The sequence below is a fragment of the Lissotriton vulgaris genome, chromosome 7 (assembly GCF_964263255.1).
Source record: "Lissotriton vulgaris chromosome 7, aLisVul1.2, whole genome shotgun sequence".
NCBI lineage: Eukaryota > Metazoa > Chordata > Amphibia > Caudata > Salamandridae > Lissotriton > Lissotriton vulgaris.
In genome coordinates, this window is record NC_141695.1 from 693,085,322 (window position 1) to 693,105,706 (window position 20,385).

Sequence of the window (20,385 nt, forward strand, 5' to 3'; positions counted from 1 at the left end):
CCAGAGAATGTAGTTGAGAGTATTAGTGCTTCACGGGAAGGGGCCGAGTGCCTCAAGTGCTTCAGGTATGAGAGGAATCCCAGAGTGAGAGGACGCGAGTGTTAGAAGTTTGTGAACTCGGGTGTAATGTTGCATTCCTCTGCCCCCGTCTAAGCTCAGCTGGAAGTGATGTTTCCTGCACTTTGTGAAAGCCTGTTCTGTGATGTGTCAAGTGTTTGTATACTTGAACCTCGTAAAGTGGGCATTCATTTAGGATTGTGGTTGCCATGGCGACAGTGGGGGTCGTTTACCTGATTATTTCAGGTGTTTTGTAGAACACTGGCCTGTTGCCTTGTGACTACTTCGGAGCACATGGTTCTAGGCGAACACAAGTGGCGTATCGATAGGTAACAGGTGGATGAGTAATACGCACAAATAATTGATAGTGATTTTAATGATGAGGACCCTCAGTGGCAGGTGGGGTGCTTAAGAAAAGGAAAACAGAACAAAGAGAAGGTCCACACCAAAGAGAGTCAACGCCCGGAACGAACGCTAACCAGGCCAAAGTGTGTGCCTGCCTTTGGTACCAGTGTCACCCACATGGACCTAAGGGGTAGAGAAAAGATCAAATCTAAGTCCCTTTGAGGGATACTAAGTGCATAGATAGCTCACAAAATGCCTCTAAGGCATACACAATTAGGTACGCGAAAAGGGAGAACAAGGCTATAGTGCATCTGCACAACAGAAACCGAATACCCACCACAGAGTAAGTACTAGGGAAGGAAAAATCAAGCAACAAAAAGATGCCGTAGAACAGACTCTAAAGACACCGCAAAGCAAGAGATGTTCCAGATGGCCGGACATAAAACCGTCACCGACAGCATAATTGAGAAGAAAAGCATCTGCGAAAAGCAGGAAGATCACACCAGGTGTAACCCTGGAAGGGAGAGAAGTAATCTGCCCTATGATCGTGGATAAGAATCAAAACAAGGGGAAAGAAACTGCCCCTGACAACCCTAATTCAACAAGAGTTAAACTCCGTACCACCATAACTTTCTCTGAACCAGCATAAAGCAGAGTCGGCATGCGTACCAAAAACGGTGGCAACATCAAAAGGCATGTCAGTTAAAGTAGTTTGCACAGCCTCTGAAAACCTACAAGTATGTAACCATGCACGCTGACGTAGAGCTATGGAAGAGGCCATAGTCCGATAAAAAAACATCAGTGGTACCAATACCAAAGCGGATGATTAGAGGGGCAGCCTGTTGCCCATCTCGTACCAGGGGCACAAGAGCATTTCAGGCTTCTTCTGGAAGGGAAGACAAAAGGTGTTTCACGGAGTCCCACAAGGCGTGAGAGAAGCGGGTGAGGACACAAGAAGTGTTCAGAGAGCGCAGGGCAGAGCTAGAGGAAAAAATACACGTACCACAAGCATTACATTTCCTGGCCTCTCTTTCCTTAGAGACAGGAGGGAGTAAATCAATATTTTGGGTTGCTTAAGCAGCCTGAAACACAAAGCTCTTAGTAGAGAAATGTCGAAGGAGACAGGAGAGCCCTGTTTCAGGTTACCCCAAGTACCCAACCGGATATAAAAAATAAAAACGTCACTATAAGGAAGTACAAGCTCAACGCTAGACTAGTGAGGATGTAGAACGCCAATTAAAGGGCCTGTTGACAATTCCACAGAAGGAAGTTGCGAGTCCAGGACTATCGAAACAATTTAGCATGTCGCCAGAACAGAACTTCCCTCTGTAGCCAAACCAGGAAGAGACCGGGGGTTGGAGAGGACTCTAAGCCACTGGCATCACCTAAGACAAGTAACAAGCTAGACTCCATAGGTGGAACTGTGTGGGAAATGGGAGGGGGACACACCACACTGTTAGAAGAGCTTCCACAACCATGGTCCTCAGAAGGAAAAATCAGAGGAAGGGAGTCCGAGACGGTCAGCTCCATTGGTGCCACATCCAACGCCGTAACAGAAGGCAACGCCTCAACGTTGGAAGGAGCGTCAATCAGGGTAGACTGCACCACTATGGGAGCCGGCAGACAGGAGCCCGATGCAGATATTAGAGTTGGCAGACCAGACGCAGGAGCCGAAGGTGAGAGCTTCGACAGGCTGTGCATCAGTGCCGCTAAGGTGTCGACACAGGAGTAGGACCTGAGGCCCATGGGAGCACCTACTGGCGGAAGAGATTGAGAATATTCTCTCAACTGGGTCAAAGAAGCCATGGCTCCAAGATAGGTGGGAAAGTAGGGTGGACTGATGCCCCAACACTTCACAAGAACAGCGGGAACCAGTGGTAGGTGACTAAGGCTGGAGGCGCCTTGACTGCAGACGCAAAGACTTACCTTTAGACGTTGAAGGAGAATGACACCTACGGGAACGGCTCTTAGTAAGGATGCGCTGTTGTCCATAGAGCCACTTAGGGGACAGAGGACAATGAGAAGACTTTGATGACTGTGACATCTGAGCCGCAATGACCTTCAAACAACATTCACTGCGTGCTTCGGAGCTGGCGACTGGGGTCGCACTCTTCAGCGTCATGGTACTCGCCCAGCCACCACATGCAAACCGACTGAGGGTCCATGGCAGACATTAGTGGTCTACAGGACTCTCAAGGCTTGAACCCAGAGAATATTTAAGGGTAGAAAAAAGACACACTGCTCCGATGAAAAAATATCAAGTAGGCCAAAAAACGGGCAGAGGTTCTGCAGATCGGATCGCGGAAAAGAAGTAACAGACTTCAGCGCATCGGGGGAGGCCTTGGATGGGCTCTGTTGTGGTCACATTCTGGAGACTATACTAAGTCTCAGTGGAGTTGCTCGATGCGCTCTACCGACACGCACAGGTACTGCTTAAAGCATTTGCGGATCTAGACTGGTACCTGGGGAGGATTCTAAGATGAGGAATCTGCGGCTAGATGTCTATCAGAAAAACAAGTTACTTACCTTTGGTAACACCTTTTCTGGTAGCGACACCAACATCAGATCCCTTCCCAGAATATTCTCCAGGCAACAGAATGGATCAGGAAAACTTTGAAGCAGTATACCCGAGTGCCAGGAGGTTGTGCCTGCGGCTCCCCATCAACGTCTTTCCTGGATGTGATGCGTACTGGCCTATATTTGTGCCACCCATGCATGCTGACTTCAGTTGCTTTTGTGAATCTTCTGTGCCCACAGACGTAGAGCCAAAATCACATTGGTCAGGACTAGTGAGTAGATACCTAAAGTGGAGTTCTTTTAGGTGAAAGAGTCCGATTCACAGAATTGGGAGGAAGTTGAGGAATTTGCAGTTAGAAAAGGTCTCTACCCAGAAAACACGTTACCGAAGGTAAGTAACTTGTTCTTCTGATAGTGACTTCTAGCTGCAGATTGCTTACCTTTGAACACATACCAGAGCAGTACCTCAGAGGAGGTGGTTCTGTGAACTGCAGGATGGAACGGGGAAAATGGGCATCGTGCCTGACCTGGCTGTCCAAACAGTAGTGTTTCATAGACACATGGAGTGACGCTCACGTAGCAGCATGGAACATTTCCAGGACAGGCACTCAGCATGCTAAACTCAGTATTAGAAGCAGCTTTGACTCTGTTTGAATGAGCCTGCAAGACCACATTAGACTGCTTTTTTGCTAAACCAAAGCAGATCTTAATACAGAGCACGATGCAGCGGGAGATGGTCACTTTCTGCACCGCTTTGCCTTTCGTCACTCATGTATCTGATAAAGAGCTGATGGTCCACTCGGTGGTGTCTAGTCTGATCGATGTAGAAGAAACAAGTTACTTACCTGAACACTGTGGTTCTCCAGTATCAATATCTTTGATAGATTCACATGCTTGAATCTTCCCTGTCGTCATGGTTGGAGTCCCACAGTAACAGTAAAATAGCAGATTTAAAACTTCAACATTCAAATGCCCATAGGTAAGGTAATACTGTATTGTACAGTTACTTAAAACCATTACAAACCATCATCAATTAAAACAGTTTCATGTTTCGAAGCAGCCGTAACAAATTACGATAATACTATGGTAAACTGTGTAAAAAACTACTATTAAAATCATAAAGCTAAGATATTAAAATGTAGGTACAGTATGAGATTGGACTAAGAACTGACTTGATTCTGTTCTGCCAATAAAAGCTTTGCGGTGGTGGCCCTCTACCTAAATTGGGCTAACTAGCATTCCCATTCAGTCCAGTTAATTCTTAAAGCCCTCAATGTGGCTGGGGATCAAGAAATGATCCACCGCATAAACTTGTGCTTGCTTAATCCAACCCAGGAGAGAATTACCACATGTACTAAAAAGAGAGCTAACAGTAGAGTACTTTTAGCAACCTATTACCATGGTTTTAAAACATCCAAACTCATGCCAATCAGAGCGTAGACAATAGAGTCTCCTTCCCATGCAGGGCCACCATACCTTAGATTTCAAGCACGAGTACCATAAAGGGATAAGAGGTATGGAAGGTGAACATGAAAGAGGAGGAGGGTCGTATGTGAATCTATAAAGGAGATCAATACTGGAGAATCACAGTGTATATGTAAGTAAATTGTTTCTTCTCCAGTATTGTATCTTTTATAGATTCACATGCTTGAATTAGAATAGTAAGCAGTTACCAAAGGATCAGTGGCAGCAGGTAAGGTGAAACATCCCACCTTGCGACCCAGAAACCAAATACGAATAACAATCATAAAGAGCATATGCCATGAGCTCACAAAATATACACACACACACTCAGACACACATCTGAATTAGAAAATATTCAAAACATATTAAGGACTTATAACAACAATAGCACTTGCAGAAGAAAAAGGACACAAAGAAGACCACACCTTATGCGCATAGATGTCACAGAGCAGCTTGGCCAACTGCTACATCCACCTTCTGCCAGGGATCCAGGCAGTAATGCTTCGTGAAGGTATGGACGTTCGTCCACATTGCCGCCCGGCAGATATCAGGCAAGGACACTCCGGCAAATAGGGCAGAGGAAGCTGCCCCCTTGCAGGTTGAATGAGCTGCGACCTTGGAAACCAGAGGGCGGCCACTCTCTCATGACAGAATAGAATAGTCAGCGAGCAATAAACGCCAGCATCAAAGCCTGACCCTTCCTAGGGGCAGACAAGGCAATGAGTAACTGAGTAGATTTTCAGAAAGGCCAGGTCCTTTCCAAGTAGAATTTTAAACATCGTTTAATGTCCAGAGAATGGAGCGCACACTCAGCTGGCGAAGATCGAGCTGAAATGAAATAGGGCAAACCACTGGCTCATGGCGATGAAATGCAGAAGGAACATTAGGAATAAAAGATGGATTGGTACGAAAAATTACTCTATCCTGAAGAAGCTGCAGGTAAAGCTTTGTCGTTGTAAAGGCCTGAGTTTCACTAATGCGTCTAGCTGACGTGATGGCCAACAGGAAGGCCATCTTCCGTGAGAGGTACTTCAAATCACACTTGTGAATTGTTTTAAAGGGTGACAGGACAATATTCAATTGCCATAGCACTGGAGGAGGTCTTGAAAAGTCCTTTCATGAACTCTTTTAATCACTCTGTTAGACCACAAAGACACGCAACCAGAACGTCGCCTGTATATGGAGATTGCCGCCAAGTGCACTTTGATTGACACTGATGGATGATACAGCTCTGTAAACCAATATTGTTGCGCCCACGCCGGGGTGATTAGGATTATACGGGTAAGGCTCCTGTTTGATCTTTTGCAGAACCTTTGGATTGAGAGGAAACAGAGAATGCATAAGCAAACGTTCCCTCCCAAGAGAAGTGGAAGGCGTTTCCTAGACAGCCTTGCTGAGGAAACCTGCTGGCGTAAAACCTGCATTTTCTGTTGAGTGACGTAGCAAACAGATGTAGGGTTGGACACGCCCATCAGTGAAAAACGCTTTGTAGCTGTTCCTCGTTTAGCTCCCACTCCTGACACTGCTTGGTGTCCCTGCTCAGGGAAACTGCCTCATAGTTTTGGACTCCGGGCACATGCTGAACTTGTATTGATATTCAGTGGGCTATCACCCATTCCCAGATCTGCTGAGCCAAGAGGGCATGAGATCTTGTCCCACCTTGCTTCAGCAGATAGAACATGGTGGTGGTGTTGTTGTCCGTGTGAATCAGGATCGATGACTTTCCGATTCTTGGCAGGAATGCTTGGAGGCTCAGAAAAACTGCTTTCAGTTCCAAGAGGTTTATGCGACACTGTGCTTCCTGGGCAGACCACCTCCAGTGGATCTGCAATTCTTGTAGGTGGGCACCCCACCCGTCCATGGAAGCGTCCAAGATTAATACTGACATTGGTTTTGACATGAGGAAGGAAAGACCTTGATAGTGAGATTGTCGTGGACTGTCCACAAGGACATTGCTGAAATCATCACCAGTGTGATTGAAATATTGTCTTGAGATTGATTCCATTGAGCGTTGAGCTGCTCCTGAAGAGGCCTCATCCTTAGGTGACCGTGCGGAAGCAGCGGGATTAGTATGTCTTACTGAAATGCACTTTTTTTGCGGACAGACACTATACTGTCCTCTGAAGGCGTAAGATGCTTTCTTTTGTGGAGAAGGCTTTCGAAAGTTTGGTATCCAGATTTACGCCTAGAAATACTATCGACCTGGAAGGAGACTGAGAGGACATTTTCTGGTAGATTCTGAGACCCAGGGAATGAAAGAGTCAAACACGAGCGTCTGCCGCTCTTCTGGCAATCTGGAGTGATGGAGCCTTGACTAACCAGTCGTCCAGATAAGGGAATACCTGGTGACCGGCTCGCCGTAGAAAAGCAGCCACTTGGTTAAGACTCTTGGAGCGGACTTTAACCCGAAGGATAGCACCCTGAATTGATAATGGCACCCTGCCACCTCGAACCTGACAGAACAACAATGTTTTGGATGAATGGAAACATGAAAATACAAGTCAGAAGATCCAGGGAGGCCATTTAGTCCCTCGCACCCATGAGAAGCAAAATTTCCAGGAGCAACAACATTCTGAAGAGTTGAGATTTGATGAACTTGTTCAATGACCTGAGATCCATTATCTGCCTCTATTTCCCTGTCTTTTTCTTTATTAAGAAGTGAGAATAGAACCCCAGATTGCGCTTATCGGGTGGCACCTCTTCTATTCCCTGCTTGGCGAGCAGCGGAAAGGTCTTGTTTTTTGGCAAAAGGGCATAGCCAGCAACACAGGAATGGCAGTCTCCTGAACAGGTGGTGGCTGCGGAGCAGAGTTCGCTTCAGGAAACCTTCTGTAATAATCCTTCAGCATTAACCTGAGATAAGTGATCAATGACATGGGGATATTAATGGAGGGTTCCTGAGTTTATTCTTCCTGTTCCTCATAAGGGTAGTGCTCCTGAAATGCACCCAAACGTTGCAAACTGGGATGCCCTAGATCAGACAAAGAATAATCCCCTCCAAATAAGTAGACGGATCATCTATTGCCTCTTCTTCCTCCGAGTCGTGACACTTAAGCCTGAGCTGTGAGGGACTGTATGCAGGACCACGAGGACCATCCTCTTCAGATTCCTGGAAATCCAGGAGACGAGAAGGAGGTAATGGAGAAATCTTTGAGAAATCCTGCAGACAAGGAGGCATGGGCTCCAGAAGCAGACAGTCTTTTTTACTCGTCTAGAGGGTCATCGACGGGGATAGTCGACGACACAACCAGCTGCAATGGTTGAAGAGTCGTTGACAGTGAAGGAACCTGCTGAACGGACACTGTTTAACCGGAGCCGAGGACAGTGACACCACCAATTGCAGTAGTCAACAAAGCCGCCATCATCATGACCATCGGCGTAGTCGCAGTCACTGATGAAACCGTTGACGGAGCACCAGTTCCAGTGGAGAAGGAAGCCGTGGACTGACGTTTCTTTGTCAACAGGACCATTGACGAGTGGGTTTTGTTAGCTGAGGATGCCCTGGAAGGAGTGTGAAGCGTAGGACGGTGAAGCAAAACCAGACCTCTGGTGAGAAGAAGGCCCATGAAGGTCTTTTTGTGGCTCTTTCCTCCTCAATCCTCTCTTTACTTTGAGGCTGAGGAGAAGCCTCATATATCCTCCAGGAAAAGAAGGGTCTTCCTCTTCACTTCAAGACCCTAAAACAATCCAGGTCTCTAAGTATTTTGCTGCTTTTTTCCTTTGCAGCAAGAGAAGCAGCCTACCCTCAAGGTCTTTGAGAGTTTCTGTGGAGAAAGTACAACAATACTTGCATACTCTGGGCTTGTGGTCTGGATACAGGCCGCAAAGACAATCCTTATGTGGGGCCTCAGAATACATTCTGGGCTTTCCACAAGTCTTACAGGGTCTAAAACAACCCTTTTTTAGACTCTTGCATTAAGAAAAAAAATAGGTACTCACTCTCCTGACTGTACTGTTATGTATTATTTTAGGACCCTATTGTAAGTTTCACGATTCATGCCCTTATATAGGTATAAATCAACATATCCTTATGTAGGCATAGAAATCATAACCATATTTAAGCATAGCTCATGCAGTCCAAATACGGCAGGGCTACTTCCACTAGTTCCGAAAATCCACAAAGATTTCAGCAGCTAGGGACTTCCCCTTGCTTGAATATTGATTTGTCCAAATACTCATGGAGTTTTCAAAGAACTGAGGCTCTTTGATGACGTTATTATGTCCAACTGTACGTCAAACTCTGCACCTTCACGGTATAAATATGCCAACACTCGCCCAAGCAAACACACAGTGGTTTGGAGCAGTTCGACTATCTACTTGCCCGACGCGCCCTGCTACTGCAAGTGCTGAAGGAAGCCGACCCTCCAGCAGACGCACTGAGAGAGACGCTATCTTTTCTCCTGCCGAAAAATCCAGCTCCAGTGTTTCCGAGCTACCCTTGCGGGTTGTTGGGAAATCGAGTCCCGAGACCGACCTTCTTCATTCTAAACTAAGGTACGGAGCTGATTAGACCCTTAGAGAAATCTTGGGCAGATTCTTGGCAAAAGAATACTACTTTTATGCTACACCTCATTCACTCCTTCCCTCGTACTAAGCTTAGGTTAGGTACACCGGGGTAGGTGTATTTTAGAAGCACCAGTTGAGTACTTTTAGCCTTTGTTATTTATGTATGTATTTATATATGGTTTAGGAACCGTACAATGCTCCCACAGTATTATTTTATTCTACTATTTATACTGTATGCATTATATTTTACAACCAGTTTTATGATTGTAGCAGTTCATTTCTTATGCTTGAGAACAAAGACTGTTCAATAAATCCTTTTATTGAAAACGTCCTTCTTTCTACTTTCTCTGCACCTCTAGTGAAACAAAGCATGCACGATTGACTGAGTGAAATATCTATCTATTGTTTCCACGACTCTGAAGATACGTTTTTATCTTGGGGAAACAAAGTTGTCATGTTTATGCGGTTGTCAGAGACTAATCCCTTCTTGTGAATTCAAGAAAGTTTCTAGTGGCCTCTGAGCTAGCAGGCACACAAAATTAAGTCTAGTACATTTGATAGAGACCTAGTCGAACTCAGTCCTACGTCTAATCTATAGGATATACTATTCCAATGCGTAGAGCCTATTGGGAATATAGGAACTACACTACAGTACCTCAGATGAAAAGCTAGCTGGAAGTTCAGAAGGGCAACAGTAGAAACACTAACTGAGCAGAGCTTAGGGAGACTTCCTAAGACGGCGTGCGGTAAGAAATCTGAGACATGGTGGCCCTGCAGGGGAAGGAGACAATGGTCTACTCTCGGAATGGCTGGAGTTTGGATGTTTCAAAACAATGGTAATAGGTTGCAATAAGCTAGTGAATTCCTATGGGCAACTGAATGTTGAAGTTTAAATACTTCCATTTTACTGTTACCTTGGGACTCCCACCAAGCCCTCTTCGGGTCGAAGCAAGGGAGATGCTCTTCCTCAGATGAGTGGGGTGGAGCGAAAAACATTGGTACGGCGATAATTTGATCTGTGAAAAGGCGTCACCAACTTCGATAAGAAGGATGCACGTATCAGGAGAACCAACTTGTCTGAATAGAAGGTAGTATATATTTGTGAATACCTGAAACCAGCCTTCCTGAATGGAGGGCAGGAAGAATTTCAAAGCCAATCGGATGGCTCGTAACTCAAAACATTTGTTGTGGAACTGAGCCTCAGCAGGAGACTAGTGGCCGCTGATCTCCACCTCTTCCAGATGGCCGTCCAAACTCAGAAGTGTTGCATTGGTCACCACTGTCAGCTCTGGGTGGGGTAGGGATAACGGTCGGCTGCTGACCAAATCACAGTCCTGTAGCCACTGCGGCAAACCCTGTACAGTCTCCTCCATCTGTGGAGAGGTCCCCTTGATGTTGCTGCCCTAGGGACCGCATATCCAAGCAAATTACCCACATATGACATCTGGCAGGCTTTACCAGCAGGATGCAGGAGACCATCTGCCCAAGCAGCCTCAGAGTCCAGCTCACTGAGAACCAGGACAGAGGCTGAAATATCAGGATCATAGCCCTAATACCCTCGACTCTTCACTCTGGGGGATAAGTGCAAAACTGCGCTGTGCCCAGAATGGCATGGATGAAAGGAAACATCTGTGAAGGAGTCAGGTATGACGTTGGCTATTTTAAAGGGAACCCCACCAATGTGAACAGATGTGCCATAGTCTGATGGCAGGTGGCGACCCCCTAGAGCGAGTCTGCCTTCGGCAGCAAGTGGTCGAGGTAGGGGAAGACTAGGACCTCGGACTACGCAGATAAGCTGCAACCATCCCCATCACTTTTGTGAACACCCAAGGGTGCTGGTAGCGCCAAAGAGGGGCACAGCAAACTGGAAATGCTACTGGCCCACTATGAATCTCGGGTAATACCGTCCTGTAGGCTCCTGTCCTGTGAGCCTACAGGACGGGAAAATGAAAATAAGCGTCATGCAAGTCCAACGATACCATCCAGTCTCCAGAAATGAGCCAAGACAAGACCTGAGAAAAGGTGATCATCTTAAATGTGTCCTTCCTCAGGAAGGCATTGAGCCGGCAAAGATTTAGAAAAAGACATGGCCCTTCACGCTTTTTCGGCACTGGAAGTATAAATAACAAACACGACCAACTTCTTGTCTTGGCACCCTCTCTATGGCTCCTTTGGCCAAAACAACCTGCACATTCTATTGTAAAAGAGACAGGTAGTGGGAATGGGGGCAAGGGTGGTAGGGCTTCCAAGGGACAGGCATAACCCCGCCAAACGTTCTCCAAAAACTCACTCGTCAGAGGTGATGTCCTGTCACCCTGGCAAGAGGTGGCAGAGTCTCCTGCCGACAGGGTTGTTGTGTGTCGTGAAGGACACAAGGAGGCTTTGGGTGTGGGACCAGATGGAGTGATGGACTAAGCCGCACGCTGCCTCTGCTATCCATGTGACCTTTGGAGTCGTCGGCTGCAACAGCTAACGGAGAGGACTGCTGGACTGAGTAATTCTGCTGCTGAAGTTGGCACCCCCTGATTAAGGTACACACAAAGGGCGAAACTGCACAGTCAACAGGCGAGGAACAGCAGACAATCCAAAGGAAGGAGCGGTGTCTCGCTGTCCTTGAAGCACTTCAGTGCCGAATCCACCTTGCTCCTGAAGAGTTAGGACCCATCAAAGGGAATGTCCATAAGTGCAGCCTGGACATCCCCTAATATGACACTGGAGCACATCCAAGCATGTCATTGGATGGCAACACTGGTCACAATAGCTCGGCCCAAGGAGTCTATTGTATAAAGACAGAAGCAATATAAAGCTTTTTTACTTCATGGTTGTTCCCCAGGGCCTGTGAAAGGATAGCATGCGCTTCCTCAGACACCATAGTAAAGACTTGGGCCACAGAGTACCACAGTGCATGGGAGAACCTGCTTAACAGGCAGTATTCACAGAATGTTGGGCATGACTTGTAGCTCAGAAACCCCGGCGCCCAAAAGCATCAAGGATTCCCTAACTGGCGGGGTGGAAGGGCATATGGATTCCCTATCCGGCAGGGTGGAAGGGCAAACATTGAGGTCAAATTTGCTTGCAAAAGCCTGTGCCAACAGACTCTTAGAGGAAGGATGCTTGGTAAGAAATACCAGATCCCATGGTACCCTGCAGTGATGGTTGGTAATTTGGTGGCTGAACGAGGGCACCAGTGCAATGTTTAGTCCAAGTACCCCAAAGGGCATCAGTCAAAGCCTCATTAAACGGTAGAATAGGTTCTATGGAGGTCTACCCTGGTTGCAAGACCAGAGTCAAAAAGTTTATTTTGACCTCTTGTTGTGGGAAGTTGGATGTCACGAATGTCAGGGGCTCTATGGCCCACTATAGCAAACAATGCAGTTTCTGCATTGGCCAGGCCTGGGTGAAAAAACTAAAATGAGTCAAGGGAGGGGTCTAAACCACTTGTTTCCTGAAGCTAGTCATACAAACTATCATCGTGGCACACCACAGCGAGGTAATCTCTGGCATTATAAGTGCCATTATTTGAAAACATCCCAAAAATGTCATTATTAAACTGTTCCCTGCTCTGCGGAACAATAACAGTATCAGAACGATTAGTGACAGGGTCAAGAAAGTTGAGCTCGGCCGAGGTTGCCGCTGCGCCACCTTGGTGTCAGACAGAACGGTTGTGATATACGGTTGGTGTCCTTGATCACGCCCCTGCATGGGGCATGGAGCCTGGAACAACAGAGGCAGCACTGGTCTGGGAACTGACCTAGAGGACCCAACTTGCGCAGAGGGAGATCCTACCAGCTCGGTCTCAGTTGGGAGTCCGCTCAACCCAATGAGACCCGAAGGTGCTCTCGAGGGAGTCAGTTGAGCAAACAGGTGCATCATCGTCCCCTAAACATTTGAGAAGGTGTAGCCCTGGAAACATGACTAGAGTGGGGCAGAACCTAGGACCAGATCGGCGGAATGACTTCGGGAGCGGGTCCTGGAGGCACAGTTTCCTCGCACCCTTCCAGGAGACTTGTAGTGGCAGAACAGGGATAAACTCCGTTTGGACTTTTTTCTTCGTGTAATACTTGCCTGAAAAATAGGACCTGGACGACAAGTCCTCCAGAGTACCAGTTGTGGCATTGAGAACGTCCTTGTGAATTTGACTGATGAAGAATCGTTCGGTGTCAGCTGATGAAAGCTTTGCCTCCTGTTCCCAGATGCCTTTTGGATGTATTCGAGTGCACTCACCTCAGGTCGCGGAGTTGTGAGATGACCCCAAGCACCACAGATATTTGTCTGTGACATTCCCCAAAAGGCTTAAATCAGGGGTCTCAAAACCTTTTCTGTAATAAGAGTTACTTAGGATCAATGAAAATAATCCTGAGCTACTAATATGATGAATGTTGTAAAAGTGAGCACATCAGACATTATTACATTAATGGCCACCATTTGAAAGATTACTAGCAATGTTTACCTCAGTTCATCAGCATGGTTGAAAGCAGTAATGTATGACAACTTCATTAGTCTGCAATGCCTCTTGGTGAGTAATACTTAACAGTCATAGCTGCAATGTCCCCGGCACAAAGGTAATATTATTAGTAATAAGTCTCTTCAGTGTCTCATAATTTATAACTGAAGTATCCGCTTTAAATATATTTTGAAAATTGACATTTTTCTCCAAACAGCAGCTTTTTTTTATTTGATCATCCATTTCAAATAAATCATTTCAAAATACAAATAATTAAAAAAAACAAATACATGCCATATGATCAAATACAGAATATATATATATATCAGATTTTTTTCTCCCTTTTTCACCCCTCCCCCCCAGCCCACCCAACTACCGGAGCCAAAGTAGACCACATTTCCAGAAAAATTAAATTAAATTAGAATTAAGTTTAACTTATAACCAGAGCTATCCTTTAACTAATTCCTTTTAGTATAGCTGGTTCTGGTTCTGCCAGTTCTTCCAACCCTGTCGGACCACCAGCTTAACAGCTTAAAACATATCCATGAGCTAATTGAAGCCCAACTATTAGCCCCTTTTTTTCTAGCTCTTAAGCCTCTGCGTTTGTATATTTCTTTCTCCCAGCGATATGTAGCCAGCAGTTTTCCCAGCCAACAGTGAACTGAAGGGGGCTCTTTATCAAGTCACAATGTTGCTATGGTAAGCCTAAACACCACCATCATAATATAAAGCAGCGTCTTCTTAGGTGTTGGCAGAACCTGGTTGCTTACACCCAGCAATATGACTTGTGGTGACAGGTCAATATCACTATCCGAGATTTGTTTAACGTTATAGCCCATTTTTCCAATTAAACTCATTAAGCATGGGCATGTAGCAAATATATGCACACTATCGGCGGCCAACTCTCCACAACGGGAGCAGTAAATTCCAGAGGTACCTCCCCACCTAAAAATCAGCGCCAGAGTAATATACAGGTTTAACCACGTCTTATAGTATTGCACCTGAATGTTAGCTTAAATAGCTGCAGTGGAACTTAGCATTAAGGAGTCCTCGCAGACCCCTGGGTCAGCTTGGACCTTCTCTTGCCACCGGTCCTTATGCTTGACAAGATCATCCTCCATTATTTCATTAAGTAATGTGTATAGCTTAGAAATTGATTTCCCTTGAGTTCCTAAGGCTGCCTCCATTAGTGGGATTTTATGGCCCTGGATCGACTTTTTAAAAAGGAAGTCCCTAATTTGTGTAAATATTTAAAAAAGTGATTATTTCCCATGCCAATTTTTTCTTTAATTAAAGCAAACAACAGAATTGTATTATCCCTTATTAAGTCCCCATTGTGTCTTATCCCTTTTTCCCTCCAAGATTCCATATAACCGTCCTGAAAAATTTCTGGTAAAAGTTGGTTGTTTTGTAAAGGCGTATACCTGTGTATCCTATTTAGTTTCAATTTTTTCCTAATTGAGGTCCATATTTTAAAAGCACCCTGCAAAACCTTGAATTTTACTCTTTTGAAGTAAGCGAAATCAATGTGCCACACCAAACACCCATGGGCCTATTCCCCAAGCAATAATTTGTATATGGAGGGGTAGGATCCATCCTGGGTATTAGAATATCCTTTACCCAACAGCTCCAAAAAAAAATACACACATTCTCATCTTGAATTGTGGTATGCAAATATTCATTTGGGGACTAGTCTATGGTAAGAAATCTGCAGTTAGAAGCCACTATCAGAAAGGAGCTTTTTTAAGCAAATACGCATTCTGTGTTTGAGGAAAGTGTGGCCAGTCAGAATGAAGATCGCCAGAGGCTGAAGCAGGCTGACCTCTTGTCCCAAACTGTAAGCTGTGGGGGGAAGAAGCAAATTGTGAATGACACTACAATAGTAATGACTGAAGGGGACTAACAGAATACCCCACTATATATATTTACGTATGCAAGATTCTGCACCCCCCCCCCCCACCGCCCCCTCCCAAATAAAAGAATACAAATAGCCCTTTGAACTTGAAAAGGTGAAAAGAAACAGCTCTTAAAAATTTCAAAAGGAAATTGAGGAATATCTTCCTCAGTTAAAGACTTCACACCAAGTGCAATTTAAATGTAGGTTTAGTCCAGAAATAAAAGGCTTAATTCATCAGCAATTCAGCAGGTAACTACTAGTGCCTCACAGATTCCCTAGCCTCTGTACCATAAATATTATAGGTGATAGTCACAACTCCTAGGACGGCAGCTCTACCGCAGACCAGGATATTCATCGGGTTTTTCGAGAGGAATGAGTGGATGAAGTCTACAACATCACCAGCTCACTCATATTGGCAATCTTTAGCACAGCCAAGCATCTCTGATGAACTGAAAGAATAATTTTCTTAAGACCATCAAAAAGGTAAATTTCTGAAAAGACAGAATACCCCGCTAGTTATGACAAGCAAACAAATTAATGATCACTTTGACTTGTGCCACTGAAGTGAAAGGGCTTGGGAGAGATAAGACAAACAAGCGGTTTCCTGTGAAGATAGATAATACAATAGCCTGGTGAGGGTAAAGAATAAAATACGGTTAGCAAGTCTGTTTATACTCTTCATAATATCCTCATGAAATGACACCTATGATGGAGAGCAGATCAAGGTAATGTTATATTGCTATTGTGAAAGACATTGTTTTTAAAACAATCTGCAGTTTAAATGTGAAGATAAGAGAAAGCAAAAGTATGCGGTTCATATGCCATTGTCACTCTTACCGGGTTAACTGCAGAGTCTGGGTTAATTTGCAGAGTATAAATATCATCTCGTGAGTACTGGAAAAGTCCGTAATAGGGATTCAACATTTCATGGGACAGAAGGTAAAGCCATTCTCTGGAAATTAGAACAGAGAAGTTTTGATGTGGTCAAACAACTACCAACTCTGACAGAGTAAGCATTCCAATTAGCTCATATTATTTTAACAGCCAATTACACATCTTCTCTTCAAATTTAGAGAGTTTGGTAAATTCAAGGCTCTGAAATCCCCATTCAATTCTAAAGACACTACAACTGTATATTTACCCATCTGGTTATATTTACATCCTTGGCATTAAAACATAATTTTGGTCTAAATGCCATCTCTACATTCATTTATAAATTATATGGTACTATTCTATGTCATTTTTACGGTAAATATTTGGGGAATGTGGGTACTAATATTTCAATTAAAAAACTCCATGCCATGTGAATAAACCCATATTAGAAGACAAAGTGAAATATTTTAAGTTAGTGACAATTCATAAAAAATATTTGGTACCATCATTAATTTCCAAGTTTCTGCTTGGAGTTAATGTAGCTTACCGTGCTACACCACCATAATCTAAACCCTCTTCTCCACGAAACTTTATCATTAATCGTTTCCAAAGGTCTTTCGGCCTCATTTTCATGACTTGTCTGTAAGATTCCTGCAATGAGTAAAGTATATTAACAATTAATACCATGAATATCTAAACAGAGCAATCCACCGAAAACCAGTATTATGCACTAAAATGTGCGGCCCAAAAAACATCCAGCATATACACCAATATCCTTCAAACTTGAAACCAAATGAGAATCCAAATTTCAATGCAAGTGAGAACTTATGCTAATGTAATGCTTTTGGTAGTACAGTGTAGGAAGCTGGCTCTGTATATACTATACCAAAGTAAGGTATAGTGTGCACAGAGTCCAGTGGAACCCCAAAGGTAGGCAGAGGTAAAAGTAGATAATACCTTGTGGTAGGGTGGGCGAGCAGTAAGGCTTTATCAAAGGGTAGGTCTAAGCATACACACATAAGTGTACACACTCAAGCAAGTAAAGCAGTTTTTATATATTAGCAGTTTTTATATATTTGCAGTATTCTTAGAGTTCCATTCAAACCAACTCCACACTTAGAACAATTTTCAAGAAAAGCAGTCAATGTAATCCTATGTAAGGAAATGGAGTTATCGATTTACAGGCAAGTACGTGGTTGTGGGAGTTGGGCTTCTGGGGTTAGAAACAGGGTCCCCCCAGGGTCGAGGATCCACTCTCAAAACACTCAACTGCACTACGGTGGCTAGGTGCAGAGTGCTGAGGCCCAATTTTATCCAATGGGGGATAAGGGGCCTCTGGTTGGTGGCTGCTCATGTGCAGGCCACAAGGTTGTGGGAGCAAAATTCCTGATGTTAGGCTCAGGGCAAAGGGGGATCCGAGTTAGCACACAAAGTGCACCCGCAGCAGCATAGGGGCAGCTGGGTGCAGGGTGCTATTTTGACTTTGGATGTTCTATTGATTTCAATGGGGATTCTCCGGATGCAACAAACACAGCAGGCACAGGGATGAAGATCTTCTGGAGGAGACCACTGATTGCAGAGGTAAGTTGGGATGCATGGGACACCATTGGATGGCCAACCCAAGGCCGTGGGACATCGGGTGCAGGGGTGTCTTTAGGTGTCTGGTTTTTCTTAACAGCTCGGGTCGCAGTCGGGGGATCCTCCAGAAAGGGGCTGCAGGCGTTGATTGGAGATTCAAGGCAGGGCGGAGATCACCAGATCTCAGGTCAGGATCGCTGTGGAGACCTCCTCGTGGTGTTGGGCCACTCGAAATTGGGCCTTAGACGTCTGGTGCAGACTCACAGATTTGGCCAGAGTCTGTGGGTGAGCAAATCCGGTGTTGACAAGAGACAAAGTTTTGGTTTGGGAAGGCAGGGCAGGTCAAGGGGGTTCTTAGGGGCTGCTGAACACAGGGATTTTGCTGGAGCAGGTTTGAGGTGGGGACAGGCCGGTAGGGCTGGGGCAGTGTCAGTGGGCAGCCTCCTCTTATTAGTTCAGCACGGCTTCTTCTGTCCTCTTTTCTTCTTCTCTGAGTAATCAAGGTTCAGGGTTGCCCCTAAATACTACATTTAGGGGTGTTACAGGTAGGTACAGGTCGGGACGAATGGGTCCCTTCCTTGGGGTGGGTACACCCCTATTATGCCACCCTCCAGTGGGAGGGGGACATATGCCTCACTCTGATTGACTGGGTCCACCATCTGCCAGTTGGCACAGACTGAGTTGTGCTTCACCTCGACTCACCCACCTGAGGGGTGTGGTAGGCAATGGTGGGCACACGTCCCTTTCTCACTTGGTTTATCCACTGATTCTCCCACCCAAAGTGGGGGTCAGAACAGGTTGGGGATGGCGTAGCTCACAAAGGCGGAAAGCCTTTGAAGCTTCACCTTCGTGGATCATAGCCATCCTAGGGGAAGAGGCTTGGCACCTCGTCCCAGGATGTGCATTGTTTCAGACCCCCGAGAGCAGCAGGCTCTCGACTCAGGGGTCCAGAAACATGTCTGGTGATGGCAGCTGGCAAGGAGGCACTCAGCAAGGACACTAGAGTTAGGTTGTTTTTCAAGGGGTATCTCTAAGATGCCCTCTGAGTGCATTTGTCAATAAATCCCACACTGGCATCAGTGTGGATTTAATGTGCCGAGTCATTTGATACCAAACTTCCCAGTTTTCAGTAAAGCCATTATGGTGCTGTGGAGTTCGTAATGACAAACTCCCAGTACCATATACTATTAATGGCACTACTGCACTTACAATGTGTAAGAATTGGTTTAGACACTGGGGGGGCTCAGGGCTCATGCACCTGTACCTGTACCCTCACCACTGGTATAGTGCAACCAGCTAGAGAGGTGGCTTACCTATGCCAGGGCAGTGAGTTTTTAGCATGGCACAAAGGGATTTGTGCCAAGTCGCCTCTTCACTTTGTTCTGCACCAAAACATGCCGCCTGCAATGGCAGTGTGTGTGTGGTTGTTCCCATGATGTCTCACCTACCTATTGCCCCTCTGGGTAGTGCTGGGAAGCCCTCGGGTAGCCATGCGCTTTATAAATCCCATAGCCATAAAGGTACAGGGCCTCCAAGGGTGGCACAATATGTGCTGCAGCCCATAGAGGCCTTTCCTGGACTCAGTGCCCTTGGTACCTATGGTACCATTTACAAGAGACTTGCATGTGGCCAAAGAGTGCCAACTGGGTTTTGTACCAATGCAGTTTAGGGAAAGAACATAGGCACTGGGTACATGGTTGGCAGGAACCCAGGGCACACTTAGTTAAAGTACATCAACAGTTTGGCAAAAAGTGGGGGCAACCATGCAAAAAGAGGGCACTTATTTACATACAGTACAGGAACAGAATGCTTTAGATTATGAGTTTTCTCCAACAGATAATAAAAATCAAGAAATAATGGATGCAATGCTTGTATTAATCTCATCCACTAGTGATTAATCTGGGCCGCTCTCCAGTTTATCGTTTTTTGCTCACTGTGAAAATGCAGACATGGACCGGGGTAGGCAAACCAACCTTATTCCTGCTTCAATGGAAACAGTCTACCTGAAATTGCTCATCAACAGCTATGCTAACAAGAAGACCACATCTGCACTGAAAAACAAAAAGGAACCAGGAATGCAGATTTTACCAGCATGCTGAACTGTCTTCCTAGGGTCTGCACTTTTAGAACCAACTCTGTCTTCTCTAATTACATTTGCGGCTGACACTTTGAATTACTGACAGGGAAAGGCTCTTCTTGACCAGTCAGGAAAGAGGAATTCCTCTGCTTATCCATTTTGCACCATGTGACTTCGGAATTATGAGAAGAGAAAGTTGTAGACCAGTGAGAGCATCAATTGGCAAAAAGGGTAAAGTTACTTATGTGAAAGGTGTACTCCATGTTGTTTGTTTTATATAGCAGTAAGAGGCTATCTGTAGGCCTCTTCAGATCACATCACTGTGAAACATGGCAAGCATGCAAAGATAACGGTTTCAAAACAAATTGCAGACAACAACAGTAAACACAGAGAGCATCTTCTATCAAAGGGAAGCACTTGGAGGCACAATGGTCCCCTGGGTGTCTTCCTAAGGACCATGTGTGTCCTCCAAAGACATGACTGACAACAAATATATGGGTTCTATGGGTACCCTGGATAAACTGGAGTAGGGAATCTCTCTGATGAGTATGGGCCTCTGTCTGTGGATCTTCTGAGTAAACATGCAGCACTTAAGTGTTCCTGCCATTGCACAAATGCAGCTAGAAT

The 20,385-nt window shown here is 45.3% G+C and overlaps 1 protein-coding gene across 1 annotated transcript in view; it reads right to left on the minus strand.

Moving 5' to 3' along the window:
• SMURF2 (SMAD specific E3 ubiquitin protein ligase 2) overlaps positions 1-20,385 on the minus strand; it is a 1,116,208-nt gene that overhangs the window by 180,782 nt on the left and 915,041 nt on the right. Inside the window, exons 12-13 of the mRNA XM_086930925.1 lie at positions 16,651-16,754; positions 16,068-16,182 (exon numbers count right to left, since the gene is read on the minus strand). Coding sequence (XP_086787051.1) covers positions 16,068-16,182; positions 16,651-16,754 — 219 coding nt within the window. The remainder of the gene's footprint in view (positions 1-16,067; positions 16,183-16,650; positions 16,755-20,385) is intronic.